The sequence below is a fragment of the Musca domestica genome, unplaced genomic scaffold, assembly GCF_030504385.1.
Source record: "Musca domestica strain aabys unplaced genomic scaffold, Musca_domestica.polishedcontigs.V.1.1 9, whole genome shotgun sequence".
Classification (NCBI taxonomy): Eukaryota; Metazoa; Arthropoda; class Insecta; order Diptera; family Muscidae; genus Musca; species Musca domestica.
In genome coordinates, this window is record NW_026712435.1 from 1,698,444 (window position 1) to 1,723,884 (window position 25,441).

General features: G+C 31.7%; 1 protein-coding gene and 1 long non-coding RNA gene across 4 annotated transcripts in view; both read left to right on the forward strand.

Annotated features, from left to right (window-relative positions):
- LOC101897013 (intermembrane lipid transfer protein Vps13D) overlaps positions 1 to 25,441 on the forward strand; it is a 352,800-nt gene that overhangs the window by 15,056 nt on the left and 312,303 nt on the right. For all 3 annotated transcript variants that reach the window (XM_059131502.1, XM_059131501.1, XM_059131503.1), the window contains exons 2-3: positions 22,458 to 22,509; positions 22,574 to 22,786. In XM_059131502.1, the coding sequence (XP_058987485.1) occupies positions 22,458 to 22,509; positions 22,574 to 22,786 (265 nt within the window). The remainder of the gene's footprint in view (positions 1 to 22,457; positions 22,510 to 22,573; positions 22,787 to 25,441) is intronic.
- Positions 19,447 to 20,317, forward strand: LOC131806804 (uncharacterized). The gene is made up of 2 exons (XR_009344169.1): positions 19,447 to 20,009; positions 20,065 to 20,317. It is a non-coding gene; the product is annotated as an uncharacterized LOC131806804 (long non-coding RNA).

The window sequence follows — 25,441 nt, forward strand, 5'->3', positions numbered from 1 at the left end:
GAAAAATAAACGATCATTGAATTTTATAGGTTCAGCGTGGAAATGGATTGCTGGAAATCCAGACCACGATGATTTTGAAATAATAACTCAGAAAACTAATGAAGTTCTAGAAAACAATAATAAACAAGTTGTAATTAACAAATTGTCATTGAGAAAAATTAATGAGTTAACACAAATAACTAATGAAATAATAAAAAGTATAAATTACAGTGATGTAAACAGAGATAGATTAAGTTCAAAATTAAAATTTAAAATAGAAATATTAAAACAAGAAATTGTAAATATTCAATACGCTATCCATTGGGCAAAAATAGGAATTGTAAACTCATTCATACTTTCATCTGACGAGATAAATATTATTAAAAATATAATTGAAAAAGATTCAATACCGTTTGTTAATGTAGAAGAAATCTTTGAATTTGCTCAAATAAAAATCGCAACTAATAATCAATCTATCATTTATATTATTAGAATACCAATGACAGACAACAAAGTTTGTAATAGATTATTACTTAAACCTATAAAATTTGAGAAGTTCGTCAATAAATTAAAATTCGAAAATGTAATAATGTGCAAACAAGATTTAAAATTATACGGAATCAAGAGTGAATGCATGAAATACAATAATATAAGTATCTGTAATAGCATAAACTTAGAAGCTATAGAGAATAACACCTGTATTTCTAATTTGTTAAATAGCAAGACATCGAATTGCACGGTAACTGATAACAAAACAGTACCAACAGTTGAAGAAGTTTCTCCAGGGGTAATCCTGTTAAATAATTTCAATGAAACAATCCTAATAAATAATGTTGCACAAAGACTTATTGGATCGTATGTCATCCAATATAGCAACACTACACTAAGTATTTCCGACAAATCATATTCCTTTTTTGAAATAAGCCATATTCAACCATTACCGGCGATTCTGCAACCTAGGGAGTCTGTTCTCAGTATAGAAGAGACGCTCTCTTTAGAGTCAATTAAAGAAATTCAAATTAGTAACACAAAAGCCATAAATTTATTGGGAGGCAAATACGAGTGGGGTCAAACCACAAATTTTGGACTTACCTCCTTCGCGATAATATTGATAATCGTTTTCATTATAAGGTCCAAGATCTGCAAAAGGGGAAAAGAAATTATACTCACCCCGTCTATAGCAGATTCATGTCCGTATGACGCACGTAATCGTGTTCCTATGCCGGAAGTAGTGGAATTGCCGGGAATACGAAGAATTTCTCATATTCCCTATTTTTGACCGATCGAGGACGCTCGGTTTAAAGAGGGGAGGAGTTAACGTTAACTTCTTTATTTCTGTTTCTGTTGCGCGTGCAAGTTCGATGGCACTTAAATATGCTTGCAAAATGCTTACAATGCATTCATGTCATTCATTCGTATAAACAACAGATAAATGCTTACATTTTAAGAAACCTAACTCTAAGAAATAATAAAATCAAAAGTGCTAACGTTGCACTAAATACATTGTCCAACAAAACTTAATTTTAAGAATAAAGGAAAAATAAAGTCAGTCCCATTTTGTCACTCGAAAAAGAACGTTATGTTTAATTTATATAAGTTTATTCATTGCTTTAAGTATCTTAATAAGTTAGTTTGATAAGAGAACTGGAATAAAGAAGGTGTAACAACACCATATAAATACCCAAAATACTTAACTTATATATATATATATATGGGATGGTTTGGATAATTTTTTAAAAATGGTTCTTCTATCCCGAGTAAGGTTTTTATGCAAACAAAAAGTGACCACGCCCAATTTTACGCCAATTTGATCGATTTACCAAAAATCATAATATTTGCAAATATCATGAAGATATACGACGTTAGTACACAACGTAATCTTGACTCGCCCTCCAACCCTAGGAACTTGTTTGGGGTCAGAGCAACTGGACACACCTACTTCTTTAAATCAATATGTAAATTTAAAAAAAAAAACAAGGTTAACAGTTGAGAACGGCTTTGTTTATTTGTAATTAAGGTGGAAAAGTTTTCATGAAAGAAAATGTTGATAAAAACCTCTATAAAAATCGCGTATCTGGAAAAATGGACTCTTCCATTTTATATATGGATTTTTGGTGTAGAATTGTTTCAAAATGCATTTTAGAATTGAAAATGCTTAAAATTCTTAAATATTTATTACCGGTATTGATTTCACAATACCGATAACTTTAAATGTCAAGTTACAGATAATTCGGTAGGAATTGTAACAAAAACATGCAAAAAGATTAATTTTTAGTGGTATTATTATACTTAAAGGAAACGTACATATTCTAATATGCATAAAAGATCAAAGATTAACCTAAATATTTCACACACGAACGGCCGCACACACAGAGGGATATAGTTTAATTGACATAGGATTTTACACAGGTAAAAACAAAATACCTTACAACACGATCTTCTAAAATTTAAGAATTCGTAATAACTTTTGATTTCGAAAATATTGCTAAGACCTTTATAATACTGATAATTGAGGTTTGAAAATTTAATTAAATACGATGAAATGACGTATATTAAAATTCACGGGTGAATAGGAAATAAATCATAAAGTGGACTTATGTTGTACTTTTTTGTCAAAAGATTTCTAACCTCAGAAATGCTTTTGCCAAATAAGAGTACATTTGGTCGACGAATATTAGAATATAATATTATATGAGGGTTATATCTAAATGTGAACAAATATATATCTCTTGCAACAAAAAACCTGTACAAAGTTTGAAAGACACATATTAAATTTGGTAAACTCTATCGTAATTGCAAATGGTGAACGGAGAGGCTCACGGACATAATTAAATCAACAAAGATTTCTACTTTTTAACATACTTTATGAGATCTTTTATAAATCGATTAAACTTTATTTATGATAGTTAAATTGAAGTCATATTGCCAGGATTTCAATTTTAGAAATTACTATCGTTTCTGAGGTCCAAACCTCCAAAAAATTGACAGGTTATGGAAATAACCCATCCAGTGAGAACTCAAAACAAAAAATTCATTGGGATTGCAATCAGTGAAATACCGAATATGAAGAGGCATTGTAATATGCGGACTTTACAAAATAGTGGAGCGAATTGAAAATTTATTTAAAAAAGGATTCATATCCTCGGAAAATTCTTCCGAACCCTTAAAAGTAACCTTAATGCGATATCGCCAGCTATTACACTGCGGGAAATTACACTTGGGAAATTGTTCGGGTCCAACGTTTTTAGGGTCCATTTTATATAGCTCAACCATACACAAAGGCCTTATATGAAGGTATCCGCTGATTACAGCTATTTCCAGGGTCTTGGGCACATTTTCAATTAATTTACCCCAATTTGGCATCGTAGCTTTTAAGAGGGTACAGGACCTCTTCGCTGAAATTTTTCAATGTCAATGTTTCGGAGAAGCGCCCACATAAAAGTACCTCCTGGTTTTACCTATTTCGAGGGTTTTGATTATATTTTCGAATCGATTTGGCTTAAAATGTGTGTTTAGACTAATATGGGGTAGAGAACCATCTTAAATGGACATCTTACATTTACATTATTATAAACAGTTGTATTTTAAATATTTGACTTTTTATTTAGGTTTTTGACTCTCAAATTAAAATCTCTGTCTGAAAAATAGGATCAGGTTTTTTGAATCACTGTAAATTGCTAGTTTCATGAACCTGTATTGACATTTTTGCGATGCGTATTTATTTCTTTTAAGTCGAGTTATTATTTATACTAAAAATTGTGCCACTTATGTGAGCCAGATCATTGAATTATTATACTTTAAAAACAATGCATTAAAGACTAAAATTACGGGCCGGCAGCGCGGTCCGGGCCAGTTGGTTTTATATAATTTTAAAGGTTTTTATCGAAAAACTTCTGGAGAAATCCGATAATTAAGCTCGTTTAGTATTAAAATAAAATTCATTCATTTTCTCTCATACTTATTTGGAAACATCTATATTAAATATTTCACTGTTCGAAATATTAAATCTCTAGAAAAAATCGAGTCTTTTTTTTAAAGTGGTAGCGACCTTGTTGCAGTTGATATCAAATGAGCGGCTAACTTAATTGATCTAACTAGTTTTCTTGTTATATATTTTTTGGCGTTCCCATTAAATTGAGCAAATTTGAATTGTTTATAATATTGCGACTCTCTCATCACTTGATATTTATAATTAGCATTTATCAGCAATAAATTAAATCATTAAACAAAATGAATGATTCAGATTACACTTCGATTTTTGGTGATTTTTATATGCTTTCCATTAGGTGGATTTAGAATTTCTCCGATATGCACTCCTGAAATTTATGTATAGAATTTTCAGATTAAATTAAACCTTTTGCAATTTAAACTTTTTGCAACGGAAATGAAACCTTTTGTAGTGAAATTGAAATCTTTTGCAGTGGAAATGAAATCTTTTGCCGCGGAAATGAAACGAAAATGAAAGGATTTCCGCTTCGCACCTTTATTGCTATGTCTTGCTATGTGAATGGTTCGCTTTATCGCGTACACAATGTAATGCCTTACTGAAACATCCCGGTATCATATTCAATACCAAACATCCTAGACACAATACAATGTTGTGCCAATTTTCAAAGTTCTTCATCAAATTTCATCTCAATATCGTGATTTCAATAGGCAGGTGTACATCATCAACGAGTGACAAATTTAATATACCCTACTTTCCATGAATGATGTTATAAAAAAATATCTAATTTGGGTATTTTGCTTGAAAAACTTTGTTTAATCTTTCTGCATCTACACTTACTTTTTATGGAAGCTGAAAATTTAATAAATAATGTTATGAAAACGTAGATATTAATAATCTATAAAAATTCCTCTTTAACTATATATTTGTTATAATTAGTTGATTTAATTTTAAACCTTTTATAAATCGAAAGGTTTCATTTGATATGCAAAAAGTTTCATTTCAGTTGCAAACGGTTTCACTTCCGCTTCAAAAGGTTTCATTTCCAGTTTCATATCCAATGCAAAAAGTTTCATTTCAATTGCAAAACATTTCATTCAATCAAAAATGCAATATCATCCAGCTTTATATATCTTAATTATTCACAGTTATGTAATTGATTAAAGTTTTCATGCTTTTTTGTAAATATAGAAAAAATCAGTATTAACTATAGACTATACCAATTGCTTGGTCTAAGTATACCATAGAGAAGTTGTGTAATCGTTAACTCGACCTTTTATGACTATGTTTACATAAGAAGGTTTCTTAATAATAAAAAATTATCACGGTCGTAAATATCTTATTCGAGTACCGTTTGTCAAATCAAAGATTCATATCCTTATAGGTGAAACTGGTCAAATGTGTATGCCTTTCCTCTTATATTAAAATATATCCAATAGTTTGTGTACTTTAAAATCGATAAAAAGAATTGCCTACCTAATATAACTTTCAAGTATTATTCTGTATTCCCTCTAACTGTATTGTTTAACCATTCACTTACATTTGGTCCCTTTCCTAATATTTGGAAAAAAGTCGTATATTATACCTTTACATAAGTTTGGGAGTCTAACAATTTTTTTAAATTACAGAGGAATTAAAAAAATTGTTGTCATTAAAAACTTGCTTGAAAACTTGATTTCTCAAAATTCTTGTTTTAATGGATTCTCAATTAGAACTGATCTTATTCGATTTTCATCAACAGTGTTAAAATTTTCCTTGCGTAATCGAACAAAAATTAAATAAAAAAATAAATTAAATTACATGGGCTTCAAAACAATCTTAGTGAAATGGGCTATATTTTTATTTACTAGATAGATCACATTCATTTTTTTTTTTTTTTTGGTAGACACCTTACAGATTCGATTTTCATTTTCATTCATTTATCAAAGATTTACAAAATTATATAAATTATTCGAATATGTTAATGTATGCAGATGATGTTAAGTTATTGTTTACACATACTTCTGATAAAATAATTTAATTCAATGTTGTAGGTCAAACTGTATAGCTTTAAATATAATTACATTAAAACATATTTGCTTCTTCAGATTTCTTCTTTGATATTGCAATATGTATTGATGGTCATATAATATCAACAGTAGAATCATTTGTCTTAAATCTTAATAATCATTTAATAACAAACGTAAATGAAGTAAAGGTTTTGTAAAACGATGGATCAAAGAATTTTCTGATCTATATATAACAAACTAGTTGCATATGGATCTATTTTAAAATATGGAAGATCTACATTAGAATTTGGTTCTCACCCCTTCAACTTCTCGAGTCCAGTCAATCACAGATGCTGATTAACACCATGGTCATCTTCTCTGAAACTTTCTTCGACGGAGAGTGCAGATGCTCTCCTTACTTTATTATGTACTTTGCACGTATTAACTATTCGTATCGCGTCAATAGAAATCAGACCTCTGAAGCCGCTCCAAATTACTTAGACTGCCTTGATGTGTAAGAAAAGGGAGAAAATACACAAACAAATTGTGATACTACTTAGAATTTAATAAAAATATCGTGTGTATTAAATCATCCCCCTTACTTATCTCTCACCCCCTCACCATCATAAAACTATGAGGAGTTCTTGTCGTCGTTGTCGCTGTCGAAGTTTTTCTCCACTCCCCTCAGATATACATTGATCTCATTGAGCCGGATTCGAGCTAACACTTGCTGTCGTATGTCATTGCATGGATTTGAATTGATCTTCCGGTTGTATATCAGTGTTGATCTAGGGCATATATATCAGTGTTGTGACACATCCAGTCCCAGTAATTACAAGAATAAAAGTAATGAAGTTATAGTCCTGAGGTGACATTTTGATAATTCTTACATCTAGCGTTCCTTCCTAGACTGCTACTGATCATATTGGCAAAGCCCAACCTTTACAAAGAACGTTATGATTGGTTCAAGTTACGAGAATGGCACTAGCATAACCGACTGATGAAATAAATTATTATTATCAATAAATGAGTGAGATTACTTCTTGAGGTGCATTTTCTAAAAGTAAATTTTCCTTGTTGTACCTAATTTTTTTTTCTCAATTAATTTTAAAATATTTTTTGCCTGCTAAGATTTTCATTGAAAACTTCGGGAAAAATCCGGTAATTAAGTTCGTTTACTATTAAAATCAAATTCCTTCATTGTGTTCATCGTTTACATACTGACATCAATAGTTTTTATTAAAATATATTAGTTTTCTTTTGTTGTTACAAAATGATCAGGCTTAATCTCATTATTGTTGTTTTTGAGAACGATTATTGTTGGAAAACGATTGTCATGTTTACCAGGGGGTAAGGCAGGGAATACCTAGGATTCGGAAAGAGCCACCAAACCTCATCAGTTCCCTTGTTTCTTGTATGGGATATTCTCCGCAGCATTTATTTTTTAAAAAGCTCCTATGACAAAAAAACTTGACGAGATCGTAACATAAAACTAAAATTCTTTTGGAAAATCTTACAACCGCACTTATAAACATTTTCATCTCTCTCCATTTTGTAACAACAAAATACTATGGTATCCCGAACAAACATACCAACACAGTTCTATATTGGTTTTCTCCAAGACTTAGTTGAAAACATTTATATTAAATATTTCACTGTTGGAAGTACAAAACATTTAGAAAAAGTCAATACAGTTGATACCAAATGTACGACTAACCTTATTGATCTAAATAGTTTTCTTGTCATACATTTTTGGCGTTCCCAATAAATTGAGCCAATTTAAATTGTTTCTAACATTGCTCCTCTCTCATCACTTGATATTTATAATCAGCATTTATCAGCAATAAATTAAATCATTAAACAAAAGATTACACTTCGATTTTTGGTGATTTTAATATAAAATTATTATTAATTATTAACAAAAAAATAAAATTATTTATCGATTTTTTGACATAAATCTTCAACAAATAAATAATTTAAAAAAACTGTAGTGTTTGTAAATGTTATGTATGGGTCGTTATTACATGCACCTGATTTATTATATTGTAATAGAGCGTTTATGTTTTTTAGCACTAAGTCTCTCTCATTATAACTTGTCTCCTTCTTTCTCAAATATTAATAAACCATTGATTGAGTAAATTCCAACCGAAGCGTTTCGATACATCACATTGGCGACGAGTTTAAACAAGCGATATGTATATACGGTCAAGTGTAATTACACATTAAAAAGATTAAAATAAATTTTGTTTCATTTTTTTAAATTTATTATTGGGGTATTATAAAAAACATAATAAATTAAATAAGTAAAAGAACTACATATAAAAACAACAATAAAAAAGTTTTTACTAATAACAAAATTTTTGAACATTTCAAATAACCAAAAACAACAAAGTTTTATAACCACAACCAATTTAAGTAAAAGAAGAAGAAAAAATAAATAAAAAAACAATCATGCTAGACAACGCGCAAAGTGGAACCGTTATGATTTACCATCCAAACAATATACCTCAGTTTTCGCCCCGCAATGAATCGTACTTGTTATGGAAAGAGAAATTAGATATTCATTTTGCCGAAATTAATTGTACCGAAGAGAATACAAAGAAGGCAACTCTCTTAAAATCAATAGGATCAAGTGTGTACGAAACGTTGCATAATTTATGTAGTCCAGATGCACCAGTATCCAAAACATTTAAAGAGCTTTGCAATTTATTAAAATCACACTACACTCCACCAGTAATTGTTTTTCGGGAGAGAAAGAACTTTTGTACAGCGGAACAAGATGAAAATGAAACGGTTGCAAATTTGGAGACAATTTAAATTCTTTTGTGTTGGATCGTTTTATCACGGAGATAAACAACAAAATATTTGAGCGACTTTGCGAAGAGGACGAGAAAATAACTATTGATAAAGCACTCAGAAAAGCACTTATTATGGAGATGAAATTGGTGGCCGAAGAAAATGATAATCAAGGCATGCAGGTTAGCAATGTCAGAGGAGGTAAATACCGAAATAAAAACTACAATAACCAAAACAAAACCAGATCAATTAGTTATGAAGGAAGACATGGAAAAAGGCAACCGGATAATCTAAAGAAAACAAACAATGTATGTTCGCACTGTGGATGACGAAACCATAATTCAAATGAATGCAGATTCAAACAAAGCAAATGTAACTTTTGTGGCAAAATTGGTCATCTAGCTTCGGTTTGTAGATTTAAAAACAAAAGTGTTAATTATGTAGCTGAATCGGATGTAGATAGTGAAGATTTTACTGAAAATAATTTTAATGATTTTTCTATTTACAGTATAAATAATGATAAAGGAGGTTGTGGTTATTCAACTGAGCTTTACAAAATTTCAATTAAAATAGATGGAATTCCCTTTGCTCCATGCAGTTTGGTATCAAAAACATTTGTCAAAAAATTAAGTAAAAAAGTAAGTCTCATGCCCTGTACAGATCCATATGTCGATTATAATGGAAACAAAATAGAAGTGTTAGGAGAATACATTGAGAACGTTGAAGTAAATGGTGTAAACAAAAAAGTTAAACTCATAGTTACAAATAATAATAACAGTCCTTTATTTGCAAGAAATTTTAATTTTGAACTTGTTCAAGTAAATTCAATTGACTCTCAAGAATGTCAAATTATTTTTGAAGAAATTAAAAATGAATTTCATGAAGTTTTTAGTGATGGCCTTGGAGCTTACAGATTTGGTGTTATTTCTTTGTCCATGGACACAAATGCAAAACCTATTTTCTGTAAAGAAAAAGAAAAGAGTTTAAGAGAGTTAATAGCCAGTGACATTTTAGAACCAGTTGATCATTCAGATTGGGGTACACCGCTTGTACCAATTTTAAAGCCGAATGGTGACATATGCATTTGTGGTGACTATAATAATTAATAAATATTTAACAGATTTTAAATATCCTCTTCCATTAATTGATAAGATTTTTGCTGCACTTCAGTTGTTTTCCAAATTAGATTTATCTAGTACATATAATCAATTAATTCTTGATGAAAAATCTCAGCTTTTATGTACATGGTCAACACATATTGGCACATTAAAAATGAAACGCTTACCTTTTGGTGTTAAGCCTGCAGCTGCCATATTTCAAAAGACAATGGAAAATCTTTTACAAGGTACACCATTCGTAGTTGTGTATCAAGATGATATTACAGTGTCAGGTAAAAATATGACAGAACATATTCGTAACCTAAAAAAATATTAAATAAGTTAATGCTGGCTGGATTTAAGTTGAATTTAACCAAATGCGAATTTTTCAAAGAAGAAATTAACTATCTTGGTTTAACCATTGATAGATTTGGTCTCAAGAAAAATAAAAACAGAATAGCTTCAGTTACTAATGCCCCCACTCCTAATAATGTTTCTGAACTCAGAGCATTTTTAGGAATGGTTAATTATTATGCAAAGTTTGTCAACAATTTTGCAAAAATGATGATTCCTTTGTATAGATTATTACAAAAAAATGTAAAATTTTTCTGGTCTAAAGAATGTGAAGAAGCGTATAAAAATATTAAAAAAGAAATTACTTCTGATAAAGTTTTAATTCATTTCAATCCAAAATTACCAATATTCCTCACTACTGAAGCTTCGGATTTTGCCGTAGCTGGCGTTCTTTCACACAAAATTAATAATGTTTTAAAGCCTGTAGCATTTGTATCAATGGCGCAGTCGAAAGCTGAACAAAAATACAGCACATATGAAAAAGAAGCTTTAGCAATAGTCTTCTGTGTTACAAAGTTAAAGCAATATTTAATTGGAAATGTTTTTACATTAAAAACAGACCATAAACCATTAATTTCTCTATTTGGAGAAAATAAAGTCTTACCAGTAATGGCTTCGGCACGTATCCAAAGATGGGCTTTTATACTTTCTGGTTTCAATTACATAATTGAACATGTTAAAGGTGAATTAAACGAAGCTGATAATTTATCACGAATGCCTCAACTCATAACTAGTAATAATGAAATTTTCAATGATAATTCTACATTTGTAAATTACATACAAAAAGATAATGTTTTAAATCTTGATTTCAAGGTATGTGAAATTGTTAAAATGGGTAAACTCAAAGAACTCAAAGATGAACAATTTAAGGCACTTGTTTTCAAAGAGTCTGAATTATCTGTCGACCATGATTGTTTGCTTTGGGGTTATAGAGTTATAATACCTACAAAATTGAGAAATTCAATACTTCAAATTTTACACGAATCGCACTGTAAAAACAAAAGCACTAGCTAGATCCTTTGTGTGGTGGCCTAAACTGGATTCAGACATTGAATATTTAATCAAGTCTTGTATTCCGTGCCAGGAACTTATGGCTACTCCAGAAAAAAATTTTCTAATACCATGGAGTCCTACAAGTTCTGTATGGCAAAGAATACACATAGACTTTGCAGGTCCAATTAAAAATTTTCATTTCCTTTTTGTCATAGATTCATTTTCCAAATGGGTAGAAGTTTTCAAAACTAAAGACATCACCTCCAATTTTGTAATTTCAAAACTTAGAGAAATTTTCTGTCGTTTCGGTATTCCTCATACCATTGTCAGCGACAACGGCAGACAATTTGTTTCTGAATAATCTAAAATATTTACTACAAAGAATAAAAAAACACGTTTTAACAGCTCCTGGACATCCAGCCACCAATGGCCAAGTTGAACATTTCGTGAAATCGTTAAAAAAATCTATTTATGCAAACTTGTCATCTGAAACAAATGAAAGTATTGACGTTATTTTAAATCGGTTTCTAATGGATTACCGTAATACTCAACACAGTTCAACTGGTGAAAGCTCAGCAAAACTTTTTATTGGAAGGTCAATTAGAACTCGATTTGATCTAATTAAACCACCTCTTGTCAGAGACAAGATAATTGAACAACAACATAAAAGTATTTTAACTTATAATGGTAAGAGATCTGTTGCGTTCGAAAAAGGTCAAAATGTTTTTATACGTGATTACACAAATGTTAATTCAAAGTCTTGGGCCCCTGCCATCATTAAGGATAAAACAGGTCCACGTTCATATCAATGTATTCTTTCAACAGGAAGAATTATAAAAAGACATACTGATCAGATTAGGGTAGGAGTGAATGAGAATCAGAATGCTGAAACAAAATATCAAAATGAAAATGATTCATCAGATTTACCATCATGCTCAAATGGAAATTCCTCTAATCAAGCTGTTGAAAAGTCTGGCGATAATAATGAGAAAAATATTGATGGATTACCTTCCAATTCAGAATGTAATAAAAAAGTAGACAACAATAACAATAACAATTTGTCGCATTTGAATAAAAACAAAGATAATGAAAATGTCCATTCAAGAGTTTTAAGACCTAGGGCAAATAAAAAATATACTTAATTTTATTATTTGTTTATAAATATGAATTGTATATTTTAATAAAGAATACAATTTTATTGGATTAAATAAAATTCATATGTACATTTGATATTATAAATATATACCTTTGTAAACTTACATGTATGTGAATTCTAAAACTTTATACAAATCATTATATTTGTACATTCACATATAATTAAAAATTATAATTATAAAAACTATCAAAAATCAAATTTAAGTGGAGGCGTGTTATGTATGGATGTACATGCACCTGATTTATTATATTGTAATAGAGCGTTTAGAACTAAGTTTTTTAGCACTAAGTCTTGTCTCCTTCTTTCTCAAATATTAATAAACCATTGATTGAATAAACTCCAACCGAAGCGTTTCGATACATCAGCATTTTGAAATATTTAGAATTTCTCCGATATGCACTCCTGAATTTATGTATCATCCAGCTTTATATATCTCCAGTAATTTATTAAAGTTTGCTTGTTTTTTTGTAAATATAGAGAATGGCACTAGCATAACCGACTGATGAAATAAATTATTATTATCAATAAATGAGTGAGATTACTTCTTGAGGTGCATTTTCTAAAAGTAAATTTTCCTTGTTGTACCTAATTTTTTTTCTCAATTAATTTTAAAATATTTTTTGCCTGCTAAGATTTTCATTGAAAACTTCGGGAAAAATCCGGTAATTAAGTTCGTTTACTATTAAAATCAAATTCCTTCATTGTGTTCATCGTTTACATACTGACATCAATAGTTTTTATTAAAATATATTAGTTTTCTTTTGTTGTTACAAAATGATCAGGCTTAATCTCATTATTGTTGTTTTTGAGAACGATTATTGTTGGAAAACGATTGTCATGTTTACCAGGGGGTAAGGCAGGGAATACCTAGGTTTCGGAAAGAGCCACCAAACCTCATCAGTTCCCTTGTTTTTTGTATGGGATATTCTCCGCAGCATTTATTTTTTAAAAAGCTCCTATGACAAAAAAAAAACTTTTTTTTTACCCAAGTGACGAGATCGTAACATAAAACTAAAATTCTTTTGGAAAATCTTACAACCGCACTTATAAACATTTTCATCTCTCTCCATTTTGTAACAACAAAATACTATGGTATCCCGAACAAACATACCAACACAGTTCTATATTGGTTTTCTCCAAGACTTAGTTGAAAACATTTATATTAAATATTTCACTGTTGGAAGTACAAAACATTTAGAAAAAGTCAATACAGTTGATACCAAATGTACGACTAACCTTATTGATCTAAATAGTTTTCTTGTCATACATTTTTGGCGTTCCCAATAAATTGAGCCAATTTAAATTGTTTCTAACATTGCTCCTCTCTCATCACTTGATATTTATAATCAGCATTTATCAGCAATAAATTAAATCATTAAACAAAAGATTACACTTCGATTTTTGGTGATTTTAATATAAAATTATTATTAATTATTAACAAAAAAATAAAATTATTTATCGATTTTTTGACATAAATCTTCAACAAATAAATAATTTAAAAAAACTGTAGTGTTTGTAAATGTTATGTATGGGTCGTTATTACATGCACCTGATTTATTATATTGTAATAGAGCGTTTATGTTTTTTAGCACTAAGTCTCTCTCATTATAACTTGTCTCCTTCTTTCTCAAATATTAATAAACCATTGATTGAGTAAATTCCAACCGAAGCGTTTCGATACATCACATTGGCGACGAGTTTAAACAAGCGATATGTATATACGGTCAAGTGTAATTACACATTAAAAAGATTAAAATAAATTTTGTTTCATTTTTTTAAATTTATTATTGGGGTATTATAAAAAACATAATAAATTAAATAAGTAAAAGAACTACATATAAAAACAACAATAAAAAAGTTTTTACTAATAACAAAATTTTTGAACATTTCAAATAACCAAAAACAACAAAGTTTTATAACCACAACCAATTTAAGTAAAAGAAGAAGAAAAAATAAATAAAAAAACAATCATGCTAGACAACGCGCAAAGTGGAACCGTTATGATTTACCATCCAAACAATATACCTCAGTTTTCGCCCCGCAATGAATCGTACTTGTTATGGAAAGAGAAATTAGATATTCATTTTGCCGAAATTAATTGTACCGAAGAGAATACAAAGAAGGCAACTCTCTTAAAATCAATAGGATCAAGTGTGTACGAAACGTTGCATAATTTATGTAGTCCAGATGCACCAGTATCCAAAACATTTAAAGAGCTTTGCAATTTATTAAAATCACACTACACTCCACCAGTAATTGTTTTTCGGGAGAGAAAGAACTTTTGTACAGCGGAACAAGATGAAAATGAAACGGTTGCAAATTTGGAGACAATTTAAATTCTTTTGTGTTGGATCGTTTTATCATGGAGATGAACAGCAAAATATTTGAGCGACTTTGCGAAGAGGACGAGAAAATAACTATTGATAAAGCACTCAGAAAAGCACTTATTATGGAGATGAAATTGGTGGCCGAAGAAAATGATAATCAAGGCATGCAGGTTAGCAATGTCAGAGGAGGTAAATACCGAAATAAAAACTACAATAACCAAAACAAAACCAGATCAATTAGTTATGAAGGAAGACATGGAAAAAGGCAACCGGATAATCTAAAGAAAACAAACAATGTATGTTCGCACTGTGGATGACGAAACCATAATTCAAATGAATGCAGATTCAAACAAAGCAAATGTAACTTTTGTGGCAAAATTGGTCATCTAGCTTCGGTTTGTAGATTTAAAAACAAAAGTGTTAATTATGTAGCTGAATCGGATGTAGATAGTGAAGATTTTACTGAAAATAATTTTAATGATTTTTCTATTTACAGTATAAATAATGATAAAGGAGGTTGTGGTTATTCAACTGAGCTTTACAAAATTTCAATTAAAATAGATGGAATTCCCTTTGCTCCATGCAGTTTGGTATCAAAAACATTTGTCAAAAAATTAAGTAAAAAAGTAAGTCTCATGCCCTGTACAGATCCATATGTCGATTATAATGGAAACAAAATAGAAGTGTTAGGAGAATACATTGAGAACGTTGAAGTAAATGGTGTAAACAAAAAAGTTAAACTCATAGTTACAAATAATAATAACAGTCCTTTATTTGCAAGAAATTTTAATTTTGAACTTGTTCAAGTAAATTCAATTGACTCTCAAGAATGTCAAATTATTTTTGAAGAAATTAAAAATGAATTTCATGAAGTTTTTAGTGATGGCCTTGGAGCTTACAGATTTGGTGTTATTTCTTTGTCCATGGACACAAATGCAAAACCTATTTTCTGTAAACCAAACGTTCAATTTCTTTTGCATGGAAAGATAAAATAGAAAAGAGTTTAAGAGAGTTAATAGCCAGTGACATTTTAGAACCAGTTGATCATTCAGATTGGGGTACACCGCTTGTACCAATTTTAAAGCCGAATGGTGACATATGCATTTGTGGTGACTATAATAATTAATAAATATTTAACAGATTTTAAATATCCTCTTCCATTAATTGATGAGATTTTTGCTGCACTTCAGTTGTTTTCCAAATTAGATTTATCTAGTACATATAATCAATTAATTCTTGATGAAAAATCTCAGCTTTTATGTACATGGTCAACACATATTGGCACATTAAAAATGAAACGCTTACCTTTTGGTGTTAAGCCTGCAGCTGCCATATTTCAAAAGACAATGGAAAATGTTTTACAAGGTACACCATTCGTAGTTGTGTATCAAGATGATATTACAGTGTTAGGTAAAAATATGACAGAACATATTCGAAACCTAAAAAAAATATTAAATAAGTTAATGCTGGCTGGATTTAAGTTGAATTTGACCAAATGCGAATTTTTCAAAGAAGAAATTAACTATCTTGGTTTTACCATTGATAGATTTGGTCTCAAGAAAAATAAAAACAGAATAGCTTCAGTTACTAATGCCCCCACTTCTAATAATGTTTCTGAACTCAGAGCATTTTTAGGAATGGTTAATTATTATGCAAAGTTTGTCAACAATTTTGCAAAAATGATGATTCCTTTGTATAGATTATTACAAAAAAATGTAAAATTTTTCTGGTCTAAAGAATGTGAAGAAGCGTATAAAAATATTAAAAAAGAAATTACTTCTGATAAAGTTTTAATTCATTTCAATCCAAAATTACCAATATTCCTCACTACTGAAGCTTCGGATTTTGCCGTAGCTGGCGTTCTTTCACACAAAATTAATAATGTTTTAAAGCCTGTAGCATTTGTATCAAGGGCGCAATCGAAAGCTGAACAAAAATACAGCACATATGAAAAAGAAGCTTTAGCAATAGTCTTCTGTGTTACAAAGTTAAAGCAATATTTAATTGGAAATGTTTTTACATTAAAAACAGACCATAAACCATTAATTTCTCTATTTGGAGAAAATAAAGTCTTACCAGTAATGGCTTCGGCAAGTATCCAAAGATGGGCTTTTATACTTTCTGGTTTCAATTACATAATTGAACATGTTAAAGGTGAATTAAATGAAGCTGATAATTTATCACGAATGCCTCAACTCATAACTAGTAATAATGAAATTTTCAATGATAATTCTACATTTGTAAATTACATACAAAAAGATAATGTTTTAAATCTTGATTTCAAGGACATATCTAGGGAAACTAGACGTGATCCTATACTTTCTAAGGTATGTGAAATTGTTAAAATGGGTAAACTCAAAGAACTCAAAGATGAACAATTTAAGGCACTTGTTTTCAAAGAGTCTAAAAACAAAAGCACTAGCTAGATCCTTTGTGTGGTGGCCTAAACTGGATTCAGACATTGAAGATTTAATCAAGTCTTGTATTCCGTGTCAAGAACTTATGGCTACTCCAGAAAAAAGTTTTCTAATACCATGGATTCCTACAAGTTCTGTATGGCAAAGAATACACATAGACTTTGCAGGTCCAATTAAAAATTTTCATTTCAAAACTAAAGACATCACCTCCAATTTTGTAATTTCAAAACTTAGAGAAATTTTCTGTCGTTTCGGTATTCCTCATACCATTGTCAGCGACAACGGCAGACAATTTGTTTCTGAAGAATTTAAAATATTTACTACAAAGAATAAAATAAAACACGTTTTAACAGCTCCTGGACATCCAGCCACCAATGGCCAAGCTGAAAATTTCGTGAAATCATTAAAAAAATCTATTTATGCAAACTTGTCATCTGAAACAAATGAAAGCATTGACGTTATTTTAAATCGTTTTCTAATGGATTACCGTAATACTCAACACAGTTCAACTGGTGAAAGCTCAGCAAAACTTTTTATTGGAAGGTCAATTAGACCTCGATTTGATCTAATTAAACCACCTCTTGTCAGAGACAAGATAATTGAACAACATAAAAGTATTTTAACTTATAATGGTAAGAGATCTGTTGCGTTCGAAAAAGGTCAAAATGTTTTTATACGCGATTACACAAATGTTAATTCAAAGTCTTGGGCCTCTGCCATCATTAAGGATAAAACAGGTCCACGTTCATATCAATGTATTCTTTCAACAGGAAGAATTATAAAAAGACATACTGATCAGATTAGGGTAGGAGTGAATGAGAATCAGAATGTTGAAACAAAATATCAAAATGAAAATGATTCATCAGATTTACCATCATGCTCAAATGGAAATTCCTCTAATCAAGCAGTTGAAAAGTCTCGCGATAATAATGAGAAAAATATTGATGGATTACCTTCCAATTCAGAATGTAATAAAAAAGTAGACAACAATAATAATAGCAATTTGTCGCATTTGAATAAAAACAAAGATAATGAAAACGTCCATTCAAGAGTTATTAGACCTAGAGCAATTAAAAAATATACTTAATTTTATTATTTGTTTATAAATATGAATTGTATATTTTAATAAAGAATACAATTGTATTGGATTAAATAAAATTCATATGTACATTTGATATTATAAATATATACCTTTGTAAACTTACATGTATGTGAATTCTAAAACATTATACAAATCATTATATTTGTACATTCACATATAATTAAAAATTATAATTATAAAAACTATCAAAAATCAAATTTAAGTGGAGGCGTGTTATGTACGGATCTTATTATATTGTAATAGAGCGTGATTTATTATATTGTAATAGAGCGTTTAGAACTAAGTTTTTTAGCACTAAGTCTTGTCTCCTTCTTTCTCAAATATTAATAAACCATTGATTGAATAAACTCCAACGGAAGCGTTTCGATACATCAGCATTTTGAAATATTTAGAATTTCTCCGATATGCACTCCTGAATTTATGTATCATCCAGCTTTATATATCTCCAGTAATTTATTAAAGTTTGCTTGTTTTTTTGTAAATATAGAAAAAATCAGTCTTAGTTTTTACATTGGTATTAGCCTAAAATCTGGCCTCACAAAGGTATGAAGTAATTAGGGTGAGGAGGACTTTGATTGCTTCCAGAAACAGGCAAGGATACTTCCCATAACTGAAAACCAGAACTTAGTTAATTGTTTGCGATTAAAAATACTTTTCACAGATGTACTTTCCGATAATTCAATGATATCTTCTCTTGTTTTTTCGGCTTACTTCTATGTAGTTGGTCCAGCAATACGTTGCATATCCAATTTTGAACTTTAAATATTAACAGCTGTATTTGGCACAGTCGTCCCTCCATTTAATAGCTTAGAGTACAAAAAAGTTCCTCATCAGTATGTCCTCTAAAATTGCGGTGCCAACAAAATATTTTCTCGTCCACCCATGGGGAGCCGAGACACTTTGAGAAATACTGTCTTGTTGAGGTTGTTTTCTCCTTTGTGTTCTTAAACAAAGTAACTTTAGTTGAATAAGAGTTTACATCACCACATTTGTAATTACAATCCACATATTACTTCACCTTTGATAGTTTGGTTTATTTGTTTTTCCATTTTTCACCAACCAGGCATATTAGGTGATGTAACTAACATTTCTCTTACAATTACACGGCACTTTGGTGAGAGTTCGTTTTTCTAGTTTTGCAATAACAACGTGCGTTACAAAACGTTGCTCATTTCTTGGTAGAGAACTTACATCACATAACAACAACCATACACCATCATTCCACTCGCCTTTTTAAGAGTCGATTTGATCCTTACTTTAAACACCAATAAATTGGATCTTTTGTAACGTCGCTTATTATTTGGGTCCATAGCTGCTTAAGCATAATTGTTTTTCTGTCGACTTGCCGCTTGTGTTTTATTCTTCTTTGTGCGATATCCGTTGTTGGTTCAGAACAGTAGGTCCGTTGAAAATTCTGTCACTTGATTGTTACAGCCTGTTCCACGATCTCGAAAGAAAATTTGTGCGAACGAAGGCTACTCACTCACTTTCGTATAAGAATGCGTTCCACTAACTTTCGTTCTTTCTTTCGCATAGCCTTACGTGATTCAGTGTTGCTAAATATTTTTTTGGAAAAATTAATCGCGAAATAAAGCAAAAAAACGTCAAATGTCTAATTTAAACGCGAAAAAGCAGCAGTGGCTCTGTCTCAACTGACATTTCAGTTGTAAACAAACAAATTGTAAATAAACAAACAAAATAAAATTTCTACTGATTGTGTTCAAACTATTTGTGCTCTTAGAAAATAAAAAAAAAGAATATTTCCGTAGCCCTATTTTTTATGGAGGAGGTTCGAAATGTGCCACGGAGGCATTTAAGAGATGCTTCGAATTTATTTGAAGTACCTAACAACCAGTAAGTATGATTGTATTTTTACATTTTTGAAATAATAAAAAATGATTTTTTCTAGGTTTGTGGCCAACTTTCGTGTGTCGAAGGAAGTTTTCGGGCTCTTTTGGATATGATGGAAGAGAAGTGGGTGCCCGGTTGCAGAACTACCCAAATCCGCCCTGATTTAAAACTTCTTCTGCTGCTTCCAAAAATTGGAACACAGGATTCTCCTCCATTTACTCAACTAGTGCCCGCAGCTGTGTAGTTGATGATTTTTTCGTGCTGGAATTGAGAAAATAAAAAAAATATATATTTGTTGTTCACATATTAAATTGCATTTATTATTTTTACTTACATTTTTGTTTCCATTTTCAATCAAGCAATGTTTATGTTAAAACAATTTTCCTTAATTGTTATTATACGATAGCAAACACACAAGTGACTGATTTTGACATTTGTGTTCGCATGCGTACGAAAGAAAAAAGATAGTGGAACGCAAAATTACACTGAAATGCTTACGTTTTCGTTCGCTTTGATTTTCGTGCAAATTTTCGTTCTGATAGATTTTAGTGGAACGGAAATCAGCTGTTTGTCGTGTAAAAGTTGTGCGAACGTGTTCTTTCGATATCGTGGAACTGGCTGTTAATGTCTGTAGAATTATAGAGATTTATATGATAAATGATTTTAATATCGTTGAGGAAAAATATGATAGGTCATACAGATCATACCTTCAATGATGTCTGCCATAAAGCAGCATCTAAGACGTCTCAAACCCACAAACTGGGTTTCGGACAATTCTGTCCAGCGGGTCTCTGTGCAGTTAGTTATTTCACCCATTAATGCTACCTTAGAATCTTCTGTCAACGCAGTCATATTTATATTCTATTCGAAGACTCTGATATACTTCAGTGCAAATGTGGAGTTATTTAAAAAAATACAACCCGTATAACAACAACTTTTTTATGTAAGTGACGATCACGATCTCAATAGAAAAGGAAGACTTAAAATATTTGTTTATAATTTACAAGAACAGTGTTGGTTTGTTTGTTCGGGATGCAAAATTGTCAGGCTTAATCCCTTTATTGTTGTTGTTATAAAATACAACGTTTGTTTATTAGTGGAGACCGCTGGTAATGTTAACCAGGGGTATGGCAGGGAATACCTAGGTTTCGGAAAGAGCCACCAATCCTCATTAATTTACCCTGTTTTTGTTCGGGATATTCTCCCCAGGAGTTATTTTTAAAATAACTTCTATGACAAAAAAAAAACTTTTTTACTATTAATAGATACCATAGTATTTTGTTGTTGCAAAATGTTCAGGCTTAATCTCTTTATCGTTGTTTTTATAAAAAAAAAAACCTTGTCTTTCCAAAATCGTTAAAATATTTAAAAACCCATCAATCAAGATATTTATCTCACCTGGACGAATGACTTTCATTGAAAGAATTTAAAAGCTTGTGCTTTAAGTGGTGCTGAATAATTGTTGTTTTCATAAGAAGTAAATTGAGTGATTTTTATATTTTTCTTTGAATAAGTAAGTGAACATTTCATTTGCGTGTGAACAACTACTAAATATTTGTGTTCTATTGTAGTATTTTTCTGGACATACAAAGAAAGTAAGGCGTTAGATAGGACTTAGTTTCGAATCTGATAAAAGCAACCATCAGAATTAATAATAGTATTGTTGGTGTTCGGTTATTGATCAAGTGCACTTCTAAAATATTAAAACTTGATGCAACAATATTTTTGTCTCATATGTGTTAAAACAGTATACCTGTAATTATAGTTCGAACATTTTTATTTGATTGTGGAATCAGCTTTAGAGCTTGCATATCCATGCACAATATCAAACAAACATATCACTTTCGTTTTTCCATCTCTCAAGTGTGTATGTATTTTCTGTTGAATTTATCTAGCAGCTTCATGCGAAGCGCAAATGTCACACATTTCGTTCCTCCGCTAAAAAATTTATATTTTTCTGATAAAAAATTCCCAAAATTTTAGATGTGATACCAAAAAAATCCCATTTTCTTGAATAAGTCACTTTCACTGCAAAAAAAAAAAAAACTTCATAAGTTTGCATATAGTTTTTAAGGTCAAACTGAAGATACAACCTGGTGACGTCGATAGTGAGATTCCAATTTTGGTACATTATCTAGCCATTTATTCTTCGTTTTTCGTAATATTTTCCACTCTTTGTTTTCTTTGCCCTTAAAACGTTAAATTTGCGTTTTTTCCTGTACCATTTAGGAAGAAACGAAGTCAAAACGAGCTTCATTCGTACAGTATAATGCTGGAGCAGTATAGAATTATATTGAAGTAGTTTTACAATCAATAACCTATTGGCTACTAATTATAATAAAATATATACACCTTATAAATATTACGTTATTGTAATAACACTGAGACTGATTTCTAACACTTGTTTTTGATTTTTAACATTTGTTTCTTATCAATCTTTTCTAATTGCAGTGGTGCAGCAGTTTCGGAATTCACAAGGAAAACACATTCCGTGATTTCTAACGTGATTTCTAACACTTGTTTTTGATTTTTAACATTTGTTTCTTACCAATCTTTATTATTTGCAGTGGTGCAGCAGTTTCGGAATTCACAAGGAAAACACATTCCGTGAATTGAAAGCCGAGAATTCGAAAACGAACTACGTTATTGGTGTAAATGTGCAAAGAGGAAAGGGCTTATATCTTACAACAACATTCATTACTCTTACTCCCCGCTTCCAATTATATAATCGAAGTTCGAGAGAGCTGCAGTTTGCCCAAAAGTGTGATATTACAAAACAGGTAATTTATCGCAATGTTAATATTTTCCACAATAGGTCCTGACCTAAGTATTATCTAACCATTTCAACAAGCCAAGTGCGGACAATATCTGGTACTCGATTTATTCTATATGACATATACGTATTTTTATTTTCTATATGTTTGAACTTTTGTAGCGGTGAAATAAAAAACAGTGAATCGATATGTTTTATTTTCACATAAGCTGCAATGTAAACACAATTATTGAGAAGTAAAAGCTTTAAAGATAATCGGACAATGATTTCCCACTTTAAGGAAGTTATTAGTATTCAAAATTTGGACCTCTTGTGGGGAAGTGCAGGAAGGAAGGGAACCAATATTGCTCATTTTCGATCCTAATCTATGTCTCGTGGAATTATTTCGATGTGGCAAGTTTGAACTATACCATGTACTTAATTTACTCAATATGCTACTTGTATATTTTACTATGTATTGAACTTTTGTGGAGAAGGTACTAAAAGGATTAGACCAATATTTCCTATCCCTGAACTCGATCTATGTTTGCCAAAGACATCACGATATACCAAGTTTAGACGATATCGGATTCTCCCTGCGAGAGTTTATGTGCAGCAGGCAGACAGAAGGACAAGGCTACATCGACCCCAAATGTCCTAAACTGGATTTCGGTGAAGCATTTTTGATATACATCCGCATGAGGCTGAAGGTATAAGCTTTACATGCTGCGTGTTGGGTTCTGCCTATATGTTTTCCCTCTGATTCAATCATAGGCTGTAGCAAAAACTTCTACAGGGAGTTGGGTAGGTTTGGCAGGCAATTGAATAAAAGCTGCGTAAACAAACTTTATGCACATTCTTAGCTTCGGTGGCAAAAAATACATGGTAAGATTGGTTGAATGTTTTAGGTATTCATAGCCCTTCCAAATAATAGCTTCTCTGCTCGTAATAAGTATACAGTTTAAGCCTTTTGAAGCCTCCTCCCTTTTATTAAGACAGTTGTCCCCAAGTTAGCTTCGACTATTTTTTCTATGTACAGATTTCTGACTTCATTTAATAGTCTCCTATTTGATTTTACTAAGTCTCATACTTGAAAAATTCTCTTCTTCTTTTGTTCAGATTATTTAGGATTAGTGAGTTCGGTTGGATTGGCTGTGCATTTAAAGATGTGAAGAGTATTGCGCGAGCCTGTATCACACGCCGGGCAGACATCACTCACATTTTCATCAATTCGTGCTTAATACGAATTGAGACGACTACATCATCCTGAACGTAATTGCGCCCAAACTACCCTGGTTTGTCTAGGCAGTTGGCGTTCTTCAACTGCAATGGATGGGGGGTGGGCTTCGAGGACTGCATTCATTCTGTAATTGCTGACAGCGTCCGCGACTGCATCTGCATATATCGAGTGCCACTCAGACCTGCCTGATAGGCTTCTTGATCTAGAGGTTCTCTCTTATAGCGTTAGACCTTCCTCTATAGATCGAGTATGTCTTTCCTGACCCGCCTGGATGGGGGAGTTGTATTCACCATATGATGGTTGGGATGACTCTCACGGTAACACCCAAGCAAGTACTGCAATGAAAGCCTATGATTATGGACGTAAGGGAAGGACTCAAGAGAAGGCACCCTGCCGCAGTTCTCAGGGCAGCATTCTGGCAGGTCTGGTTGTGCTTCCACTGCGTAGCACTAGTATTCGCAGACCACGCTGGAGCCGCATAGCTGACCACAGACCGACCTATCGCGTTCTAAGAGGTCAAAAAGGTTTGCTTTCCGCACCCTAAGTGCTGTCGGCAAGCTTCTTCAGGTCCTTATTCCTACTTTTCATCTTGTCGCAAATACCTGTGGCTTGCGCGGACAACTTCAACATGTTGTCGAATGTGACGACTAGAATCCTGGGGTAGTTCGTGGGCGACCTACACATTCAGCTGTGTTCTCATCACCGCAGACCATATGGTAAAGAGTGTGGCCGTTGCTGATGGTTGGCAACTGGGTGCTGATGGTTGGCAACTGGGTAGCTTCCCCTAATGCTGGGGAGGAGTAAAGCCTCAGGAGTCTTAGCTACCGGCGACAAAAGCGAAATCGGCCTGTACGATTCATGGCATCCTTGCGTGGCTTCAGTAGCGGGACCATTCGGACCATTTTCTAGGCTTCGGGCAATGTGTGGGTGGCTCACGACAGGTTGAGAACTTTCGTTTGGTACTATCAGTCACCGTTACGTCGCTCAAAGTGACTAAGGTCCTATCGTCCTTTTTTCCAGGGTTCCAGAGCGACTTATCGGTTCCAACGTTTCAACACTTCAGATGGTCTAGCCACTTGTTTTCCTCTTATGGTCCTGTACCAACCGATTGGCTTCCACTGATTCACTGATTCTAGGGTTGTTACGACGGAGACCATCACGCTCATTTGCTGAAGGTATAAGCTTTACATGCTGCGTGTTGGGTTCTGCCTATATGTTTTCCCTCTGATTCAATCATAGGCTGTAGCAAAAACTTCTACAGGGAGTTGGGTAGGTTTGGCAGGCAATTGAATAAAAGCTGCGTAAACAAACTTTATGCACATTCTTAGCTTCGGTGGCAAAAAATACATGGTAAGATTGGTTGAATGTTTTAGGTATTCATAGCCCTTCCAAATAATAGCTTCTCTGCTCGTAATAAGTATACAGTTTAAGCCTTTTGAAGCC